Source organism: Lucilia cuprina, chromosome 4, assembly GCF_022045245.1.
Source record: "Lucilia cuprina isolate Lc7/37 chromosome 4, ASM2204524v1, whole genome shotgun sequence".
NCBI lineage: Eukaryota > Metazoa > Arthropoda > Insecta > Diptera > Calliphoridae > Lucilia > Lucilia cuprina.
The window spans coordinates 9,379,746-9,400,273 of NC_060952.1; the positions used below are offsets into that span (position 1 = coordinate 9,379,746).

General features: G+C 28.1%; 5 protein-coding genes across 6 annotated transcripts; 3 read left to right on the top strand and 2 right to left on the bottom strand.

Moving 5' to 3' along the window:
* The first annotated feature begins 1,065 nt into the window (after positions 1 to 1,065).
* On the top strand, positions 1,066 to 4,815 carry LOC111686281 (polyadenylate-binding protein-interacting protein 2B). 2 transcript variants are annotated; one of them, XM_046949881.1, is made up of 3 exons: positions 1,066 to 1,328; positions 3,955 to 4,145; positions 4,211 to 4,815. In XM_046949881.1, the coding sequence occupies exons 2-3, from the start codon at positions 3,999 to 4,001 to the stop codon at positions 4,442 to 4,444; spliced, it is 381 nt and encodes a 126-aa protein (XP_046805837.1). In that variant the 5' UTR covers positions 1,066 to 1,328; positions 3,955 to 3,998; the 3' UTR covers positions 4,445 to 4,815. The 2 variants fall into 2 exon arrangements, with proteins under 2 accessions (XP_046805837.1, XP_046805838.1); XM_046949882.1 differs by lacking the exon at positions 1,066 to 1,328 and adding an exon at positions 3,836 to 3,885.
* Positions 4,816 to 7,031: 2,216 nt separating this feature from the next.
* Positions 7,032 to 8,338, top strand: LOC111686177 (dynein light chain Tctex-type). The gene is made up of 2 exons (XM_046949580.1): positions 7,032 to 7,675; positions 7,962 to 8,338. The coding sequence occupies exon 1, from the start codon at positions 7,279 to 7,281 to the stop codon at positions 7,612 to 7,614; it is 336 nt and encodes a 111-aa protein (XP_046805536.1). The 5' UTR covers positions 7,032 to 7,278; the 3' UTR covers positions 7,615 to 7,675; positions 7,962 to 8,338.
* Positions 8,339 to 9,383: 1,045 nt separating this feature from the next.
* On the bottom strand, positions 9,384 to 11,912 carry LOC111686168 (DNA-directed RNA polymerase I subunit rpa49). The gene is made up of 5 exons (XM_023448482.2): positions 11,774 to 11,912; positions 11,503 to 11,702; positions 10,096 to 10,508; positions 9,804 to 10,025; positions 9,384 to 9,731 (listed from the first exon to the last, which is right to left on the bottom strand). The coding sequence occupies exons 1-5, from the start codon at positions 11,838 to 11,840 to the stop codon at positions 9,479 to 9,481; spliced, it is 1,155 nt and encodes a 384-aa protein (XP_023304250.2). The 5' UTR covers positions 11,841 to 11,912; the 3' UTR covers positions 9,384 to 9,478.
* Positions 11,913 to 12,205: 293 nt separating this feature from the next.
* On the bottom strand, positions 12,206 to 13,608 carry LOC111686335. The gene is made up of 3 exons (XM_023448696.2): positions 13,084 to 13,608; positions 12,718 to 12,953; positions 12,206 to 12,329 (listed from the first exon to the last, which is right to left on the bottom strand). Exons 1-3 carry the CDS (start codon positions 13,595 to 13,597, stop codon positions 12,240 to 12,242), a joined length of 840 nt encoding a protein of 279 aa, XP_023304464.2. The 5' UTR covers positions 13,598 to 13,608; the 3' UTR covers positions 12,206 to 12,239.
* Positions 13,609 to 15,449: 1,841 nt separating this feature from the next.
* Positions 15,450 to 20,253, top strand: LOC111685942 (serine protease easter-like). Its single transcript, XM_023448228.2, has 3 exons — positions 15,450 to 15,605; positions 19,001 to 19,354; positions 19,426 to 20,253. The coding sequence occupies exons 1-3, from the start codon at positions 15,536 to 15,538 to the stop codon at positions 20,154 to 20,156; spliced, it is 1,155 nt and encodes a 384-aa protein (XP_023303996.2). The 5' UTR covers positions 15,450 to 15,535; the 3' UTR covers positions 20,157 to 20,253.
* The last annotated feature ends 275 nt before the right edge of the window (positions 20,254 to 20,528 follow it).

Sequence of the window (20,528 nt, forward strand, 5' to 3'; positions counted from 1 at the left end):
ACAGTGTTTTTCTATTTATTTTAATAGAGTCATTTACCTACGTGACTTATACAAAAGCTCATGAATCTAAAACGCAATTTAGTAAATACACAGGTTTCTAACTTGGATAAACGAGTTTTTTTATAAGTCGACTTCTTATTAATTGCAACAACTCGAAAGTCAACATTTATATCACTGTAAAACAACTTTCGAATAATTGAACAATCTACTTTTGTCGAAAAAAGTCGAAATGGACTATTTTGTTCCAAAAAATCTATAACTCGACTATCGTCTTTGAAAAAAGTCGAAAAGTCGACTTTGTAAATAAAAGACGAAAAAAGTCGAATAAAGTCGAAAACTCGAAAATAGTAAAAAATAGTGGAAAATTTGAAAAAAGTCAAAAATTTTAAAATAGTCCTAAAATAATCAAACATTCGAAAAAAATCGCAAACAGTCGGAAAAGGTCTAAAAATCGAAAAGTCTAAAAATCGACTTTTAACTAAATGAAAAAAGTCGAAAAATCGACTTGTATAAAATGCAAAAACTCGAAAAGTGGACTTTTAAATATATGCAAAAAGTCGAAAGGTCAACTTTTCGTTCCAATTATAGAACCCTAGTACATATTAGAAAAATCTTTGAGAAAAAAATTTATGAAATTTGGTTATCTCGAATTTTTGCTTATTTATGGCTCTTATTTATGGGCGGATCCTGAAGATATTTGGGGTCTTCAGAAAACTGATTTCAACAGACTAACTATTTTTAAAAGTCTTTAGAACTTTAAATTTTGCAATTGTCTTTAAATCGGTGAGGGTTAGGAGCGAACCATGTTTTAAACATTTTAAATAATTAAAAAAAACCATAATGATAATAATGAAATCCCCAAAAAAATCGCAAAAATAATAAAAAGACCCCAAATTTCAAGTTTTATTGTCCCCAAATAAAACTTGGGGACATATCCCCACATTTGGCAACAAAGCCTTGGTGGCAACGTTGTATATTTTTCATTTTTGTTTTTCTACATTTTTATACAATTTCTTGTTGTTGTTGTTATTGTTTTGACTTTTCTACAACTTGTCAGTTCATTCGTTGTTGTTTTGCCATCGCCGACAGTTGATGTGAAATTTTTTGTGTTGCTGTAAATATTGTTTTAATTTAATCGAATTTTCGATTTGTGAAAAAATTCAAATCAAAATTTTTTGTGTTAAAAATAAAATTTAAATATTTGGAAATTTTAAGTGCAAGAAAATTTTCAGTATTTAAAGAAACGTACGCATAAATAAGCATATAATTTTGTGTGAAAAAATTATAAATTGCTAAATTGTTGTAGAAAGAGAAAAAGAAAAAAAACTGTAAGTCAAATACATACATTTTTTTGCAATTTTTTTTGTACCTAAAAGTGCAAAAGAAAAAATTTAAATATACAAAAACAATAAGACTCCATTTTGTTTAGTTGTTTGTTATTTATCTTATGATTAAACATAATTATAATCTTTTTTTAAAGTTTAAAATAATTTTTAAAAATACATATTAAAGCTTTTGTTGAAAATAACAAACGAAACAAAGAAAATTTCTTGTTGGAAAAAATTAAAAAATGCATTTTATTGTTTAGTAAGGAGTTTCATTTGAGGAGTCTTATTTTAAAATTTAATATGTATGTAAAAACATACGGCTGTACGGTTGTCAGATCTTACATTGCAACACAAAAATTGTAAGTTCACACGATTGTTGTAAATTTCTAAACATGTATTTTGCCAATATTCTGCAATCTAACAACCGGTTGGACTTACAATGATTGTCCTGCAATGTTGTTAGTTTTTTTAGATAGATAGATAGATAGATAGATAGATAGATAGATAGATAGATAGATAGATAGATAGATAGATAGATAGATAGATAGATAGATAGATATATAGATAGATAGATAGATAGATAGATAGATAGATAGATAGATAGATAGATAGATAGATAGATAGATAGATAGATAGATAAAAAGATAGTCAGATAGATAATAGGAAAGATATACTGTTATTATTTGTATAAAGATATATGTTATTATTTTTATAAAGAAATTTAATGTATTTTTAAGCTAATAACTGCAAATCTCATTCCAGTTATAGAATTTAACTTAAAGCAAAATTGTAGTGAAAAATTAATGATATAAAATAAAGTGTGAATGCCCCTAATAAATTTGTTTCAAACATCTTTAAATACCGGAAATAATGTAACCTAAAAAAAAAATAAAAATAAAACATAAATTCATTTTATTTCCGCAAATGTAATTTACAAAATAAGATTTTTATTTAAATTCTTTTGTTAACTATTTCACATCTGTTTCCACTTATCATTAAGATTTTATTTTGTAAATAAAAATTGTATTCATAGATCAATATCTAACTTATTATTGAAAGTTTAATTTAATAGTCTAATTAAATACTTTATTTTAAATAGAATAAACATTTATATGTATAGCCTACGTGCTTATTTTATTTTCTTGTAGTAAAATAAATATTATATTTAAATTTTTAAATTTTTACATCACGATTGTACTTAATAATTAATTGTGTTGTTCTTCTGTGTCATAGGAATACTACGATTTCAATAATTTTTATGTCACCTTGATTATTTTCTATACAACAATCGCATCAAGGTTGCTAAAGTACATTGTGCTTTATTTTCTCGTTTTTGTTGTATTTTGCTTTTGTTGTTGCCGTTTTTTTTATTTTTGTTAATTAACAAAATACACCACGTACTTATTTGTATTAAACACATTTTGTTTTTAGTAATTATTGCGAGTGTTAATAATATAAATTTAATTATTAAAGAAATTTCATCGTTTTGTATTTGGTTTTATCGATTTTGCGATAAAATAATGTATGAAATAAACTTTAATAAAATGAAAAGTTAAAAAATACAAATTTTTTAAATAGATAGATAGATAGATAGATAGATAGATAGATAGATAGATAGATAGATAGATGGATAGATAGATAGATAGATAGATAGATAGATAGATAGATAGATAGATAGATAGATAGATAGATACATAGATAGATAGATAGATAGATAGATAGATAGATAGATAGATAGATAGATAGATAGATAAATAGATAAATAGATAGATAGATAGATAGATAGATAGATAGATAGATAGATAGATAGATAGATAGATAGATAGATAGATAGATAGATAGATAGATAGATAGATAGATAGATAGATAGATAGATAGACAGACAAATAGATATATTGATAGATACATATATTGAATTTCCACCATTATGTTTCGATGTTACAAACATTGGCGCAAGCAATTGCAAACCCTCCCAATCTACAGTTTATCAAAAAAATACCTACAACTTTTATTTACCACAATCGATTAATTATCTATTTTATTGACCTCAAAAACAAGAATTTAACAAAAAATTGCGTTTATTTAAATTCTTATCAATTCTTGAATTTTTTATTATTTGTTTATAAACAAATACGTATGTATGTATAATTAAGGTGCAATCATCATAGACTTGTTTATGTTTTTATTATCTTCTTTGTTTATATATTTTGTTTTTGTTATTACTTCATTCTCGGCTATTTCTGTTGTTTTTCTCTGTATTTTCTCTACTCTGTATACACTTTGTTTACGTGTATATGCGCAGATCATCATCAATATTATTTGTAGCAAAATTTATAAATAGAATTTCAGTACAAATTTGTGTTTTTTTTCGTAAGAAAACTTTTTTACTTGCATTGCATTATCCCGCAAAGGTAGACAAACTAATAACAAAAAAAATTCAAATAAAACAAGAAAATCGTAAAAAATAAGGTGTAGAAAAATATTGGACTCCCAAAATAATAAAAAAATATTCCTCTTTTGCGTAGTTGTTACAAAAAAAAACTGTAGGTTGGAACCGGTTAGTTGCGTAGACAAAATAGATTTTATTCAATTAATATAATCTAATTTCTTTTTCTTACCATTACAGTTTCATTAAAAAAAAAATAAAAATAAAACAAAACTCTTATCAATATGATTATGAAAGTACCCTCTAGTGACTGGTCGGATCAGTTTGAACAATATGTTATAGAAGAAGAGTCTGACAATGAATTGGATGAACTGGATCAAGATTTCTCCGAGTATTTGTGGATGGAGAATGAAGAAGAGTTTGATAAAATTGTAAGTTTTGTTAGAAAACAATTAATAATGACTAAATCTATTGATTAATTGTGTTTTTCATTTAGGAGTTACAACGTCTTGAGGATGAAGAGCTAATGAATGAGTGCCTAGATGCCATGCTAGACGATGAACTCGAAGAACAGCTTAACGAATGGGACAAAGCTAAAAACGAAGAACTTAGAGCTGCTCTCTCCTCCTTGGCGGTTAGTGATTGCAATGTAAGCAATTCGTTACTTAATCCTTTGGCAGCTGAATTTATACCACAAAGTCATTTAATTATTGATTTGGGTACTTCATAAACCAGTAATATGGAGCAGCAACATCAGCAGCAGACTATTATGCAAAAAATATTAGATGAAAAAGTGGAAACAAAAAAAAAAATTGTATCTTGAATATTCTCATTTAAGTAGTGAAAACGATCTCCTGGTTTTCTATACTGGAAAAGCTGTTTAATCACACACACACACACACATCTTAAAGGTAAAAAAAAACAAAAAAAAAAATATTTAAAAATCAACAAAAATATTGTAAGTAATTTAATACTTGTTGCCAAGCAACCCAAAAAGAACAGACTTAGTGTTTTATTAAGAAAATTAATTTTAAACACTAAAAACTTATCACTTACATAGCTACTAAAATGACAACAAGTTAAGACTTACAAAACCCCCCCCAAAAAAATATTTAAACCAAAAAATAAATAAAAACAGCGTAAAGATTAAACGCGAAAAAAATACTTACAAAATATGAAAACTAAAAAAAAAAATTAAAAAAAACTTAAAAAATATTACAATATTTTTACGCTTTAAAAACCTAGAGAAACATAATTATACATACGTCTGTTTTAATTTATCTTTTTTTTATAAAACCTTTTTAAGTTCATTAAGCTTAACTTTCATGCTGTCTTGCTTAAAAATAAGCAAATTTAAAAGAAATATTTCAAATGAAAAAGTTTTTAGAAAAAGCTGTGTGGTTTGTTTGTTTACATTAAAACAAATTAATAATCTTTTTAGTTTGATTTTATTATATATTCAAGAAAAAGTATTGAACCAATTTAATTTAATCAGCAAAACACTCATCTTTTTGTATTGTTATTTAATCTTTAAGACAGTTATTTAAGCAATTTTTTGATCAACAGAAGCAAAAACATAAATACTCTGGTCATAAATCTCTCCCTTTTTTTTGTTAAAAGTTTTCATTTTCTTTGTTTAGTTGTTATTTATTTAAAAAACAAAACTTTTGTATAAAATTCCTTGATTCTTAGAGGCTTTTAATTTTGCCTTTAAAACACATTATTATTTAATGTATAATTGTAATTTTTCTTTGTAAAATTATTTGTAATTTAAAAAAAAGAAACAAACCATTAATATTAACTATTACATTTTATATATAATTAAATCTTTAAAATGTAAATTTTTATCTCTTATCCTATTAATCGCTTGTTTAATTAAATATTTTTTTTTTAAATACAAGTAGTTCTACTTCTTTTTTTATTATTTTTAATATATATATAATAAGAAAACTTAACAATTTATTTCCTATAACATTTCCTTTTATGTGTGATATAAAATATTTAAAAAATGAAAAAAAAGTTAAAAAAAAACTTAAAAAATCTCAATAAAAAAAGTATTACGATTAATTATAAAATATAAACAAAATTGTTTGATTTGTTGCGAAATATCTTAAAAAATCGTATGTAAAACATAGATATCTAGATAGATAGATAAATAGATAGATAAATAGATAGATAAATAGATAGATATATAGATAGATAGAAAGATAGATAGATATATAGATAGATAAATAGATAGATAGAAAGATAGATAGATAAATAGATAGATAGATAGATAGATAGATAGATAGATAGATAGATAGATAAATAGATAGATAGATAGATAGATAGATAGATAGATAGATAGATAGATAGATAGATAGGTAGATAGATAGAGAGGTACATGGATAGATTGTTAATTTTTATTTTCTCAAATGCGAAAATAAAGATCAACACAAAACCGCTTTGGAGTTATTGTGTTGATAAATCATAATTTATTAATTCATGTTTTATAAGCTTTAATTTCAAATTATTATTTATTACAGACTCAAAAAAGATTTAGAAATTAATTAAAATTAAAGAATCTGACAACAATTAAACATCTCCTTTTTTAACTTTATATTAAAAATTTGCTAATAATGTCGTTATTTACTCAATTTTAGCATTTCCAATTGTATTTCAGAAATTTATTATCAACGAACTGTAGTTTGTATCGTTTTCGAACGGAATACAGTAAAAAATTTACAAATTATCGACGAATAATTTATTCATAATTTCGAAAAAAAATAAATATTTCAAAACATCTCTGTTTTTATTTTTAATATTTTCAAAATACAACTCTTCCATTTGCTATAAAAATTGACAAATGCAAAAGAGGAGCAAAACGAATAATAAAAACACAGAGGCATAGAAAATAAAAGTTGACGCCATTGTTGTCAGCCTTAGACGGCTTGAAAATTTCGACGTATTAAATGCACAATAATTTCCCAAATTTGATGGAATTTTATATAATTTCTTTCAAGAATTATGTAAAGATGCAATTACAAAGAGAAAATAAAGTCGACCCTTTGAATTGCTTTCAAAGATTTACAACTCCTTTTTATTACTTGAAGCGTTTGTGTTAAGTATTTTCATTAAGTAAATAAGTATACTTCAGTATTTTAACCCTTTACATGGTAATGGAAGTCTTTGCTGTATTGCATGAATCCTCCTATTTTTTTCATTAATCGAATATATTATTATTTAATCGTTCAAAAATTTAACTGGCTTAAAGCCGATTTTAAGCCGCAGTCGAAATTTAAAGAAGCAGCCAACGTCGTTATTAATTTTTGCAGACGCAGGACTCTTGCAGCAGACAAGCTAAAAAACACAAAAAATTTTACTTACAATTACTTATTCCGGAATTTTCTGTTCGCAAATTTTTTTGCATAAATTATAAGCAAAAAACAAGAAACATTTTTGAGGCGTAGAATTAAAATAAATAAAAACGCAGTCAGTTCAGAAAGCAAAATAACTGCAGTGATTTAATAAGATTGTGATTTAAATTAGTGTATTAAAAGAAAACTAGAAAAGCAAAAGACAAATATGGATGATTCACGCGAAGAGAATCAATTTATTGTAGATGATGTAAGCAAAATCATAAAGGAAGCTATAGAATCCACCATTGGTGGCAACGCCTACCAGCACGACAAAGTAAACAATTGGACGGGTCAGGTGGTGGAGAATTGCCTGAGCATGTTGACCAAGGAACAAAAACCCTACAAATACATAGTGACCTCGATGATAATGCAAAAGAATGGTGCCGGTCTGCATACAGCCTCCTCCTGTTATTGGAACAACGACACAGATGGCAGTTGTACAGTGCGTTGGGAGAATAAAACCATGTATTGTATTGTTTCCGTTTTCGGTTTGGCCGTTTAAGCTGAAGTCTAGGCAGGCGTTATAAGCAGCAGTATGTAGAGAGTCCAGTCCTAACAGATGGGTACGACATAGTTTTATAAATACTTTTAAGTTTCTTTTTTTACATACACAAATACAATTAAATTGAGGCATTCGTTTGAACAAAAAAAAGAAAACAAACAAAACTTAATATAAAACTTGGTTTTGCCAAGAAAAAGAAAAAACAAAAGGAAAAGAAAATTCGGCAGGCAGCTGCATTACAACAATTATACCTATTTTCTTGTTTTTGTAAAAACAAACCTAATTTTTAATTCTACATTTTTCTTTTGTTTTCCTTTTTTATTTTATTTTTTTTTTTGTCTTTTAAGGGGAGGGAAAGGAGAAGACTCTTGAGTAGTATTCCAATTTATAAATAAAATTTAAAATAAATTTAAAATTTACTGTTAAAATATATAAATAAATAAATTAAAAAAAATCTAAGCCATTCTTTAGAAAAAAAGATACAAAAACAAAACAATTATCAAAACAAAAAAGAAAAATTGACAAGATCAATGCAACAACAAATTTGCAAACAAACAAAAAAAAAATACCGTTATTCTCTCAAAAATGCAAAAGAAGAAGAAAAAAATGTCGCAAAAACAACTTGTTAAAAACTTCAATAATTTAGAGTAGTAGTGGCTATTTTTTCACCAAAAAATAAAAAAATGAAAAGTGTTTTAATTAAAAAATAATAACAAATTGCAAAATATACCTAAATAGTAGTTTATTAATAAAAAATTATCATAAAAAGCGAAACATATTTTTGTAATTCAATAAAAATATCTAGTAGAGTTTTAACAAATATTTTTTTTTCTAAAACAATTTTTTGCTTTCAATTGTTTGCATCTACATACGTTCTCATTATTTACATTTTCGTTTTTATTTAAACCACAAATAAAAAATAAAACTATTTTAATAAATTATCAATGAAAATAATAAATAAAGAAAAATATTGTGTTTTGTAATTTAATTAGTTTATTTTTGAAGTGATTGTTTGTTTGTGTGTGTTGAAGTAGTCTCTGCTCGTGTGTGATTGGCCTTGACTTCCATTTGTTTTTTTTTTGTGTGTTGAATTGTTGTATCTTAGCAACTTGTGTGTTGCAATTTGATCAATATGCACGAGAGAACGGTAATCAGCAATTGAGGTTGTGGTGCTGATGATGGCGAAATAGAAAATTTTCATAGTTTAACCCATTCCGAGGTAAGTTTGTGATTTCCTAAGTTTTGTTTTTTGCCCATGCTAAATGCAAATATTTTGCCGGCATTTTGGGTTTTATAGCAAACTAAAGGGGGTTGTTTAGACATTTGTTGTGTTAGGTCTTGCAATTGTGCATTATTTTATAGGAAAGTTTATCATTGACATTATTGGGAATATAAATGAAATATGTTGATTACTAAAAACTATTTTTATACTAATCTATTTGTCCAAGATTTTTGAATGACAAAGAGTAAATTAAAATAGATTTCGAATACCAGAACCTTTTGCCAATGTTTGTAGAAATATTAGTCGAACAGGGAGAACACATGTATAACACCCTAATAACAAATTTTGATTTTTTATGTTTTTTAGATTTTTGTGGCTTTTATTTACAAAAATTTTCACTAAATTATGAATTTTATTAAAAAACAAGTAAATTACAGTCCATATTAATTAAACATATATCTCATATAAGACTTCTTATGAAATCTTAGAAAACCTATACCATAAATTTTAAAACTAAACACACATTAACTAAAAAAACTGCAAATAATAAAATTTTAATAAAAAATACTTTTATTTAATATAATTTTTTATTATGTTAAACAACCATTTTCATAAACATCCCAAACATTTTAAAAAGAAAACTTAATCCTTTTTTCTTTTAGCAAAACTTGTAGGTACTGGTGGTACACTTTTAGGCAATCTCAGGGTCAAAATAGAGGTTCTAGACTTAGGTAAAGCTTGAACAATATGAGCATATTTATTAACTTTTGAACGAGGAGCATTCAATTCTTGAGACAAAACAGCACCATCTACGCTATAGTTATCACTGACCAACAAGGCTAAAACTATAAAGTGACATAAAGCTTTTTCGGTAGAGAAAGATGTGCGACAACCGCTATAAAACAAAATACAGAAAAATGTATTAGCTTCATAGCATATAATTTCCATATAAAATGATTAAACTCACCTAAAACTAGAATTGGGATCGGAAAAACGATCACGCACATTATTTTCCACTTTTTCGGAAATATCTGATAAGTTGGCCTTTTTCAAAGATTTAACACGTGATTTAATTAGTTTCAACAAAGAGTCCATATAAATAATTAATTTTAAACGGTCTAAACCTTCTTTATCAGCAGGTGATTGTTGTATGGTTTCTATAAGTTTCTTTAAAAATTCCGATTGTATGCTAGAAAGATACGAAAGAAAATCTTTATAAATAAAGTTACATATAGTTATGAAATTCCTTAAAAACTTACGGTATTTGATCAATTTGAGTTTGATAAACCGTCTTAGCTTCTTCGTCTAAACGATTCAATAGATCCATGGGTACCACATCTTCTAATGCGTAAACATCACTTACTTGTTTTGCTTCTACATTCATAGGTGGTCTTATTTTATCTAAATATGCTGTGTTATCCACACTTTCTTCCGCCTCGTTTTCTTCAAGACCGGCTTCTTCAACAGTGTTCTGCAATTCTTCTTGTACGATTTTTATATCCATGTGCATTTTTTCCTTATCATTAATATAACGTGAGGCCTTACGACCACCAAATTTCTTTAGCAATGTCATTTTGCGTACATGATCTGAGAGAGCTTCACGTTGTGTTTGATCAATATCCTGATAAATGCTATTCTTTAAGGTTACCTGATCAATGGGGATAATTGTCATCTGAGGATGGAATGTGAAATTTTTAAATAAACAATATAATCTCCTATACAATTACAGTGTGAAAGTATGAAAATTCTTCAAGTCTATAGTCTATATAGTCAAGTCTAAAGTCTGGGCTATAGTCAAGTCTATAGTCTAGACTATAGTAAAATCTATAGTCTGGTATATAGTCAAGTCTAAAGTCTGGACTATATTCAAGTCTATAGTCTAGATTATAGTAAAGTCTATAGTCATGACTATAAACTGGAATATAGTTAAGTCTTGACTATAGTCAAGTCTAAAGTCTGGACTATAGTTTAGTCTGTACTATAGTCAAGTTTATAATCTGGACTATAGCCAAGTCTGGACTATAGCAAAATCTATAGTCTGGACTATAGAAAAATCTTTAGTCTGGACTATAGAAAAGTCTATAATCTGGACTATAGTCAAGTCTATAATCTGGACTATAGTCAAGTGTAAAGTCTTTACTTTAGTCAAGACTGTACTATAGTTAAGCCTAAAGTCTTTACTTTAATCAAGTCTATAGTCTTTACTATAGTCAAGACTATGATCTAAAATAAAGTCAAGTTTATAGTCTTGACTATATTTAAGTCTATAATCTTGACTATGTCAAAGTCATTAATCTGGATTATAGCAAAGTCTATAATCTGTACTATATTCAAATCTATAGTCCGAACTACAGTTAAATCTATCCTATAGACTGCGGTACATTCTATTATGGTGAATAGACTCTATAGTTTGAACTATAATAGTCAAGTGCGAACTGTATGGTCTTTAGTCTGTACTATAGTCATGTCTATATCCCAGTTGGTAGTTCACACTATGTCTGATCATATATTCTGTAGACTGAATTAGAGTACAGACTATAGATATAATTAATGCCTAGTCTGGGAAATATTTGAGAATGTGTTGCATGATCTAGAGTCATGTAAATAGTACAAAAAGTATAATTTTCCATGCCATCCTTGTCCCACCAACTTCCAGTTCATCTCACCTTGTTTGTCACTTTATTACGAACACAAATGTACGTATCCGTCAATTCACTAGCATCGCTATCATCTATCAAACCTTGATAGGTGTGACCATTGGCCACCAGTAAAGCACCCATTACATTCTTATCCTGACGACTTCTCAAACGGCAAAAATGTGTATTTTCTTTCGTAAAAGCACTAAGTTTACCATTTTGGAATTTCACTATGAATTTAAAAAGAATAAAACAAATAAATTTCATATTTTCAAAAACCATTTAAACTTTGCAAACTCACACAAAGTGGGTACAACTCCATTCTTTTTACGGTTGTACACCTTATCAATTTCCACCTTTTCTTTCATTTTATCATGAAATAATTAAGTTTATTATTAGTATTTTAAAGTTTTTTTTTTTAATTCTGTTTGAAATTAAAAGAAGTCACCACGTGAAGTAAAAAAACTACTAAAAACAAAATCAAAATACAGCAGAATAGAAATGTCAAAATTAAACAGGGTTGTATAAAAGAGTAGTTTATTAGTGTTGCGTTTACAATTATCGATAATTGATTATGTATGTACTTGTGTAGGTTTCATAGGGATGGCTAAGTAATAAAACCGTTGAATTAAAATATACATAATTTTATTTTTTCTTTTTTTTCTTTGTCAGGAGACAAATTTTCGGGTATTTTATATAAAAGAACACATTAATAAACATAAAAATAAAATGTTCTCTTTATTTAAAATTAATAATTTATTATAAGATCAACCAAATCGTATGGCTCCCGTATCCATCATATTCATATTCATTGATGAGAATTGATAATGTTTAGTTTTAATAATATTGACCACTTGCTGTAATTGGTAAAAGAAGTTGATGAAGTTAATTGTTTTCAATTGTTTGTTTTCAATTGTTTTTTATCTATCTATCTATCTATCTATCTATCTATCTATCTATCTATCTATCTATCTATCTATCTATCTATCTATCTATCTATCTATCTATCTATCTATCTATCTATCTATCTATCTATCTATCTATCTATCTATCTATCTATCTATCTATCTATCTATCTATCTATCTATCTATCTATCTATCTATCTATCTATCTATCTATCTATCTATCTATCTATCTATCTATCTATCTATCTATCTATCTATCTATCTACGTTTTAAAGACTCCAAGTATGTATCTTCGTGAATATATCAAACTTGTGTAGTTGTAATAAAAAATCTACTTACCAAAACTAATTTTATTAAATATACTGCAAATGTTAAAAAATTTATACTAATTAACGCTGCATTTGGTGGAAAATTTATATTAGATTCATCTAAAATACCACGTTTACTACGTAAATGATTGCTACTATTTTTTTCGGCCATATTACGAGATTCCTTATTTTCATTTGTATAAGATTGTTCTACATTGTCGTCATCATCATCATCATCGTCTTGCCATAGAATCATAAATTGTTGTTCTGAAAAAATTCAAAATATTTGTAATATGTGAAATGTATTTGGTAATGTCGGATATTATATGCCCACCCTAAATAACATGTGCTCTAAATATGAAGTGTTTTTAAAAAAGTATGCATTGCTTGCACTTACCAATAGTTTTCAACAGAGAATCCTTTAATTGATGCAGCATTTTGATTTTATCATCAATACGAAAAATTGAATTTTTCATCCATGAATGTTTTAGGGACTTGATAAATTCTATAAAACCTTTTATGGAAGGAAATTCAACACTGTTTTCCGAAGGCCTCTTTTCCTTTTCAAATTCTTTCATATTGTCAGCATCATTATCCTCCAAGTCGGATAGCTGAACATAATCTTCTTTATCTTGATGAGAACCTTCTTGCCTTGAAGTTGTTTCCATTTGACTATGGACATTGCTTACCGCTACTACCACTGGCTCTTTAGGTTTGTTAATACTTTTTAAAATCTCCCGATAGGTTGGTGTCAACGTATCTAAATTTTGAAATCTTTCCTGCTGATATTTAATCCATTCTGGACTGGGTGTATCATCAATCGAACTATCAACAGGCTGATTTTTAGTTGATTGTGTTAAAATTTTAGAAAAATTTAAGGAAAATACCAACAATACTATTTTAAGCAACATTTCACTTGAGATATTTTCACACAACTAAATCATGAAATTTATTTTCTAAGACTGCAGTATTTTTTGTTTTAGACAAAATTTTAAAACAATAGATTTATTTAAAAACTTTGCTTCAAGATGACAAATTATTAATGGAAAACAATTTACACGCTATTTGATTTTAGTTTCTAAGAAGTGTGTTAATGCAATGCACAAGTGGGTCAGTAGATAGCTAATTCTAATTAAAAGAATTTTCAATTTGATTTAGTTTATAATGTTTCAAAGTGAGAAGACAGAAACTGTCACATTAAATTCAATAGTCTAGTCTATAGTTTAGTCTATAGTCTAGTCTATAGTTTAGTCTATAGTCTAGTATAAAGTCTAGTCTGTAGTCTAGTATATACTCTAGTCTATATAGTCTATAATCTAGTATATATTCTAGTCCATAGTGAAATATATATAGTCAAGTCCATAGTTTAGTCTATAGTCTAGTCTATAGTCTGGTCTATAGTCTAGTCTATAGTCTAGTCTATAGTCTGGTCTATAGTCTAGTCTATAGTCTAGTCTATATTCTAGTTTATAATCTAGTCTATAGTCTAGTCTATAGTCTAGTCTAGTCTATAGTATAGCTTATAGTCTAGTCTATAGTTTTGTCTATTATTTAGTCTAGGATCCGTAAGCATTGCGACCTTGTTTTGCATATTTTGTGAACTTGTTCACTTGTGAAAATAACAGGTTTTATGGGTAAGAGATTGAATATATCTTTCGAGGCTAGTGTTGCAGCACCTATGATTCTTTCTCGACGAGTCCTTAGTGTTCGGCAGATTTGCACAATATGTGTTCTGAGGTTTCCTCCTTGCAGCCATAAAATCTGCATAGCTTCGAGAAGCTCGAGTTGACCTCTACTTGAGCTTCTCTGGTCCACTTTTTTCCACCAGACTAAGGCAGCATAAGTTCATAAGAGCATTATCTGCTTTAAACCCCATGTATTACCAAGAAACCTTTGACAGGTATATAATGCTCTATTGATTGTGCTGGATAATTTTGTCTGAAAAAAGTAATTATAAAAAATTTAAAATTCTCCAATAATTTAATATTAAAATGGGAAAATACCAGAGGATTTTGATCGCTTAATACTTTCTTTGATCACTTTATTGTAGTTCTAATTAATTTTACAATCAAAGAGTGTTTTCAAACAATGTAAAACCCATAGAATTGTACTTTTTCGAAGAGAAAATATTTAATGCTGAGAACTGATCACTAATTATTATCATTAAACATGGATCTAGTCAAGAATTGTTTATAATTTGTGATCAGTTCTCTGCTTGTTAAAGAGAATACATTCGCTTAATTATGTTCTCTTTTCTGTTATATTCAAAATATATTGAATGACATTAAATAATGCAAATGCACCGATCACATATCTGAGACAAAAACTTCTCGTATTTGTTTGATAAAGGGTAATTTTACTTTCTTTTCACTAAAGCCGAACTTTTCCACCGATTGCTAAAAATGAACGATGGACCAACTTTTCGTTGGCCTTGCAAATTAGCGAGATCAATAGACAGATCGGTATTATATAGTATAACATTGTTTAAAAGCATTTAATTACCAAATTGGTGTCTTTGTAAATATATACTACATTGCAAATTCACTACAAACTAAACAAAAAAAAAACACAACTTTTTATTATCTCACTTTAATCATTTTAGGGTGTAATTCAAACCCAACTTAACCGAATGAAAACATTTACAAATCCTACTCTTTTACAAGCTCCCAAGCGTATAAAAAACAGATACTCAAAATCTCTCCTGGTTTTCTTAAAAAAATATATAAAATTAAACTGATGATAAAAAAGAATTCGTTTGAAAGCATTTCATTTTAGTTTTAATATTAATCTCCTCAGAGTAACAACGTTTCTGGCTATTAAATATTTAAAATAAATTGAAGAAAAAAATCATGGGGCAATTATTAAAAATCGTTTGCATTTTAGCAGTATTATTTGTGAATGATTCTTTGTCTCAAAGCAGTGAGTGTGTTTAAATCAAAAATTAAAAAAAAAAAATACGACAACAATTAAATTAAACCGAAACAAATAATTATAATAAATACAAACAAACAAAAAAATACGACAACAACACGATCAGTTTCTTATCACAGCAACGGACATTATTGACCCACTGACATTGGAGGTTTAAAAAAAATTTAAGATTACAAAAAAAGGAAAATAAAAATATGATATGAAAATTTTCACATTATCAAGTAGAAGAAATGTTGTAAAAGAAAAGCATTAGTGTTGATGATTTATTTTACATTGATGTGGATTTTTTAATTGCAAAGGAAAGTTAAATTGTATATTGCGTGCAATGAGGAGATAAAAGAAACCAAGATTTAATTAGAAAGTTTAAAAAAAAGTTGTTCATTATACTAAAATATAAATTCAAATTAAAGATTTTCCAAAAGAGTTCACTTGGGACAAAGTCAAAGGCTCTGGATGAATTTCAACTCCACAATACCTTCGATTGTGTTCTGTAAAGTGATTGAGCAGAGAAAGGAAGTTGATAGAAATTTCTTTAAATAATCAAATATTCAACAAATAGAAATTCTTTGCGGTCCACTCCTTAAGAATCAGAATGGTTCCTTTGCCATATTTATATTACAGTTTCCAAAGATACTATTATAGGAATTTTACCGTCTAAAATAACATATTGATTGACTTAATGCTAACATAAGCAGCTGTATTCCCTTGATAGTTAAAAACCTGAGGTCCATTGATTAAATTTCCATCGTTTAATTCAGATCCAATTACTTTTAATGGAATAGAGGAATGAAAACTTTGTGGTCCGATTATTTTAAACGACCCTTCACTACTAAGCCAGGGCTTTTATAAATTTTACCTTTTTTAAACTTGTTTTCTATTGCACAAATTATGCTAAAGGATTTTTCAGAGGAAGATCTTATATGGAAGCTATAATTATGAGCCGATTATTAAAACAATTTTTCGCAGGAACATTTATAAAAGTGGCCCTTTTATAGGAGCTATGATCAATTATTAGTCCCAATACTCTTATTTCTCCAAAAATTGCGTTAACAAGTTGAATTTTATCCCCATATCATATTACCGAATCGGTCATAGCTCCGATTCGGGACCGGGACCGGGCTATGGACCGTTTCGAAAAGAATATATAATGATTTCTTTAAGTGATTTTTAAATCGACCATATCTTTCCTTATAAAGATGGATCGATCTATGGACCGTTTCGAAAAGGATATAGAATGATTCCTTTTATACCGATATCTTCTTAGTTTGTGAGTTTTTAATTATTAAGTGAAGCACACGTGAGGGCTATGACCAATTACAGTCGATCCGGAAAAAAATCAATAAATAATTTGTTAATGTACAAAATTTGGTCCCAATATGATTTTTTGTTAATAAATTATGCATATAATTTAGACCTTATATGAGAGATCGTTGTACAAATCATATTAATCTTAAATTTTGATCGATACGATCATCTGTTAATGAATTGTGATTGTTTAAATGATTTTCGGAAGTGGACATTATATGGAGGCTTTGGTCAAATATTTCCAATCGTGTTAATCTTCTGATGAAGAAAAAGTTTTCTGACAAAATTTGAAAAATTTATTTTAGTTTTTGAAGAAAATTAAAAGTAACGTGTATATAAAATGAACGATCTTGCCGATTTTAAATACGAAACTTCTTGAAAGTATGTCTGATAGAATTATTGAAGATTTGTATGTAAATGATAGATCTATCTCTAAGAAATCTGAATATATAGATATATACTTTATGAGATCGTAAATTATATTGTAGAAATTATAAACGCTACGACAAACTTAGAAGGCTATAAACTTCTGACAATCCTAAAGAGTATTTAAAAAGGGTTCTATGAAAATACTTATTTCTACATTTTGGTGCCATAGAGTTCTTTAAACGTTATATATAGAAGTGATATCACTTCAATGTAATGTTAAAAAATACCTGTTCTTATGTTAAACAATTCTTAATGGTTTAGCAATTCTTAAATGCGTTTTTGAATGTCATCCTGCTATGAAAGGCTGTCTATCTTTAAATTATTAATAACACTTAATAATTATTAACGTGTGTTATTATGTGTTTAAAAATCTGAGTTGGAGAACCCATTGCATTTAAAATTAATCTTTTCAGATTTAATGTTTTAAATATCTAAATTATATTCACCCCTATCGTCAATAGAATTGAAAATTTTGTTCTCTTGAGATTTTCATTTTCCTCGAAGAAAAATTTGCTATTGTGAACGTGTTGTGAGCAATTCATTCACAATAGTTGATTTTGTATGGAACAAAATTCAACAAATTTCACAACAGGGGAATTTTTTCACGACAAAAAAGTTAGCGAACGAAAAAAGTAAAATGGGAAATGATTATTGACGTTAGAGGTGATTGTTTCTTGAAACGTTTAGATAGATGTCATACAAAAGATACATAGAAAAAGTGTACCTATAACGAGTTCATTGTATATAAATAATCACCCCTATCGCCAATCATCATTTCATGTGAAAGATGTTCCCTTTTCACTTTTTTCCTTCATGATCTCTTTTTTGTCGTGAAATTTGTTGATTGAATTTTGTAAACATTGAGCAGCTGTTCCATGCAAAATCAACTATTGTGAATGAATTGTTTACAACAAGTTCACGACAGCATGCTTTGAGATTGAAATTAAACCAAAAACGATCGGAGTATTTTTATTAGCTAAAACTGAATTGAAAAAAAATGGCTAATGTTAAAATCAATTGTAAACTATTCAACTTAACAGCTCTGTTTCTAAAACACACCTGTTGTAATTTAGACATCATCTTTATCGCTGCAATTTTTATTATTATTGTCATATTCCAGTTATATTTAAAAAGTTCAATCACGTTTGCTCGTGTTAAGCTTAAAATATTTATATAACATTCCCCACTTCTGTTAAAGTAGCGGTTGAAATAGTGACTTCTGCTTTTTATTATAAATCTTGTTTAGAATATGCGTTGTTTTATATGACAGTTTCTTGTTAAGAACGCAATTATTTTGTCATGCTTCAGACATTTTTTGTATAAAACCTTTTTAAGTTTAATAACACAGACCAAGAAATTTGTAGTCGAGAGATTAAAATATGTTTTTCTAAAGAAATGAGTAGCTCCGGATCCTTACATAGATCAGACATCGCGAAGACAGAAATCTTTATATGTGCCTAAAATCTGGGCTTAACATTTTTACCTTTCACAGAAATATCTTGTCGCGAAGGCAGACAGATCTGTGAACATTAAAATAAAGAGTACACGTCTGTACGGACTAGTTGATTAAATCTGACAGTTAACGAAGACTGACTTAAAGTATTTCATTAAACGACCGCTATTAAACGATTAAAATTTTTCAAAAATAGTTGCATTTCCTGATGGTAGTTGTGGCACTCCCGACGGTTATCAAGGTACATGTATAGATATATTACAATGTCCGCCACTACTGCAATCATTAAAGAATGTTCAAAGATCTCAACTGGAAACACGTTATCTGCAACAGAGTCAATGTGGTAAAAGTGGCAATACCGTACTGGTTTGTTGTCGTTATGATGGTGTAAGCCGCTTTAGTAATCCAACACCTTCAATGCCTAGAGATAACTCGAATTTATTGCCCAATATACGACAATGTGGTCGTTCCTTTGATAATCGTATTTATGGTGGTAGTGCTACTAAAATCGATGAATATCCTTGGACTGCTTTAATCGAATATACAAAACGTAAGTGTTAATTTATAAAATTTTTGAAGATATCTAATGAAAAACAATCTTTTTGATATGCTTAACTTTAGCCCGTAACGAAAAGGGTCATCATTGTGGAGCTGCCTTGATAAATAATCGTTATGTGATAACCGCTGCTCATTGTGTTACTGGTCGTGGTATACCGGCTGACTGGCGGGCTACCGGAGTACGTTTGGGAGAATGGGATCGTTCCAGTAATCCCGATTGTGAAATATCCGTAACTGGTGAAAGAGATTGTGCTGAACCTCATTTGGATGTTGGCATTGAAGAAATCACTTATCATCCCAATTATAATGCTCAGGCCTCCAATAATTTACATGACATAGCTCTAATACGTCTGGATCGTTATGTTGATTTCAACGACTTCGTTAGCCCTGTCTGTTTGCCCACCCAATCTTATTTGCGTACAAAAACATTTGAAAACATTAAAATGGATGTCACCGGCTGGGGCACTACAGAACAGGGTGGTACTAGTGCTTTAAAATTAAAGGCTGGTGTAGATGGTTGGACTTTTGATAGATGTCGCCAAAAATATGCCACCAAAAGAATTTATTTGCAAGACACTCAAATGTGTGCGGGCGGTGAAGAAGGTGTTGACTCTTGTGGTGGTGATTCCGGTGGTCCATTGGTGGTTAAGGAGAGAGTGGATAATCGTGATGTGTATATGTTGTCTGGTGTTGTATCGTTTGGTCCAAAACCTTGTGGCTTACCTGGCTGGCCCGGAGTTTATACCAGGGTTGGTGCTTACATCGATTGGATTACACGTACAATTAGAGCTTAAAATTAGTGTGTTCTTTGTGTGTATGTGTTTTTTTAATTTTATATCTTGCCATTACTTTTAATGCTTACTTAAATATATTATAAATAATTTACGAAAATATATTGTTGTTTTTCTTTAAATTTTTTTTTCGCATTATACAAAACAAAACATACTTTTAAAATTCTGATATGTATTGTGTTTTAAATTAATTTTCTTATGAAAGTGTAGTTTTATTAATTAGTCTATAATTGATTGAAAATTCTAGAGATCTCAGATCTTGAAATTTTCAAAATTGTCAGATTTTGTAGAAAATATAATTGATCACAGATTTTAGCATATCTATAGCCGATCAACTTAAGTGATAACAGCGGGACAGCAATGGTCAGAGATTTG

Coding starts and splice junctions, on each gene's coding strand:
- LOC111685942 (XM_023448228.2), top strand. CDS start 15,536: ATGGGGCAATTATTAAAAATCGTTTGCATTTTAGCAGTATTATTTGTG. Junction 15,606..19,000: donor TGATTCTTTGTCTCAAAGCA/GTGAGTGTGTTT, acceptor TTTCAAAAATAG/TTGCATTTCCTGATGGTAGT. Junction 19,355..19,425: donor TTTAATCGAATATACAAAAC/GTAAGTGTTAAT, acceptor GCTTAACTTTAG/CCCGTAACGAAAAGGGTCAT.
- LOC111686168 (XM_023448482.2), bottom strand. CDS start 11,840: ATGAAAGAAAAGGTGGAAATTGATAAGGTGTACAACCGTAAAAAGAAT. Junction 11,703..11,773: donor TGGAGTTGTACCCACTTTGT/GTGAGTTTGCAA, acceptor TTAAATTCATAG/TGAAATTCCAAAATGGTAAA. Junction 10,509..11,502: donor GTAATAAAGTGACAAACAAG/GTGAGATGAACT, acceptor TTCCATCCTCAG/ATGACAATTATCCCCATTGA.
- LOC111686335 (XM_023448696.2), bottom strand. CDS start 13,597: ATGTTGCTTAAAATAGTATTGTTGGTATTTTCCTTAAATTTTTCTAAA. Junction 12,954..13,083: donor TTCTCTGTTGAAAACTATTG/GTAAGTGCAAGC, acceptor GAATTTTTTCAG/AACAACAATTTATGATTCTA. Junction 12,330..12,717: donor ATTTAATAAAATTAGTTTTG/GTAAGTAGATTT, acceptor TACCAATTACAG/CAAGTGGTCAATATTATTAA.
- LOC111686281 (XM_046949881.1), top strand. CDS start 3,999: ATGATTATGAAAGTACCCTCTAGTGACTGGTCGGATCAGTTTGAACAA. Junction 4,146..4,210: donor AAGAAGAGTTTGATAAAATT/GTAAGTTTTGTT, acceptor TTTTTCATTTAG/GAGTTACAACGTCTTGAGGA.
- LOC111686177 (XM_046949580.1), top strand. CDS start 7,279: ATGGATGATTCACGCGAAGAGAATCAATTTATTGTAGATGATGTAAGC.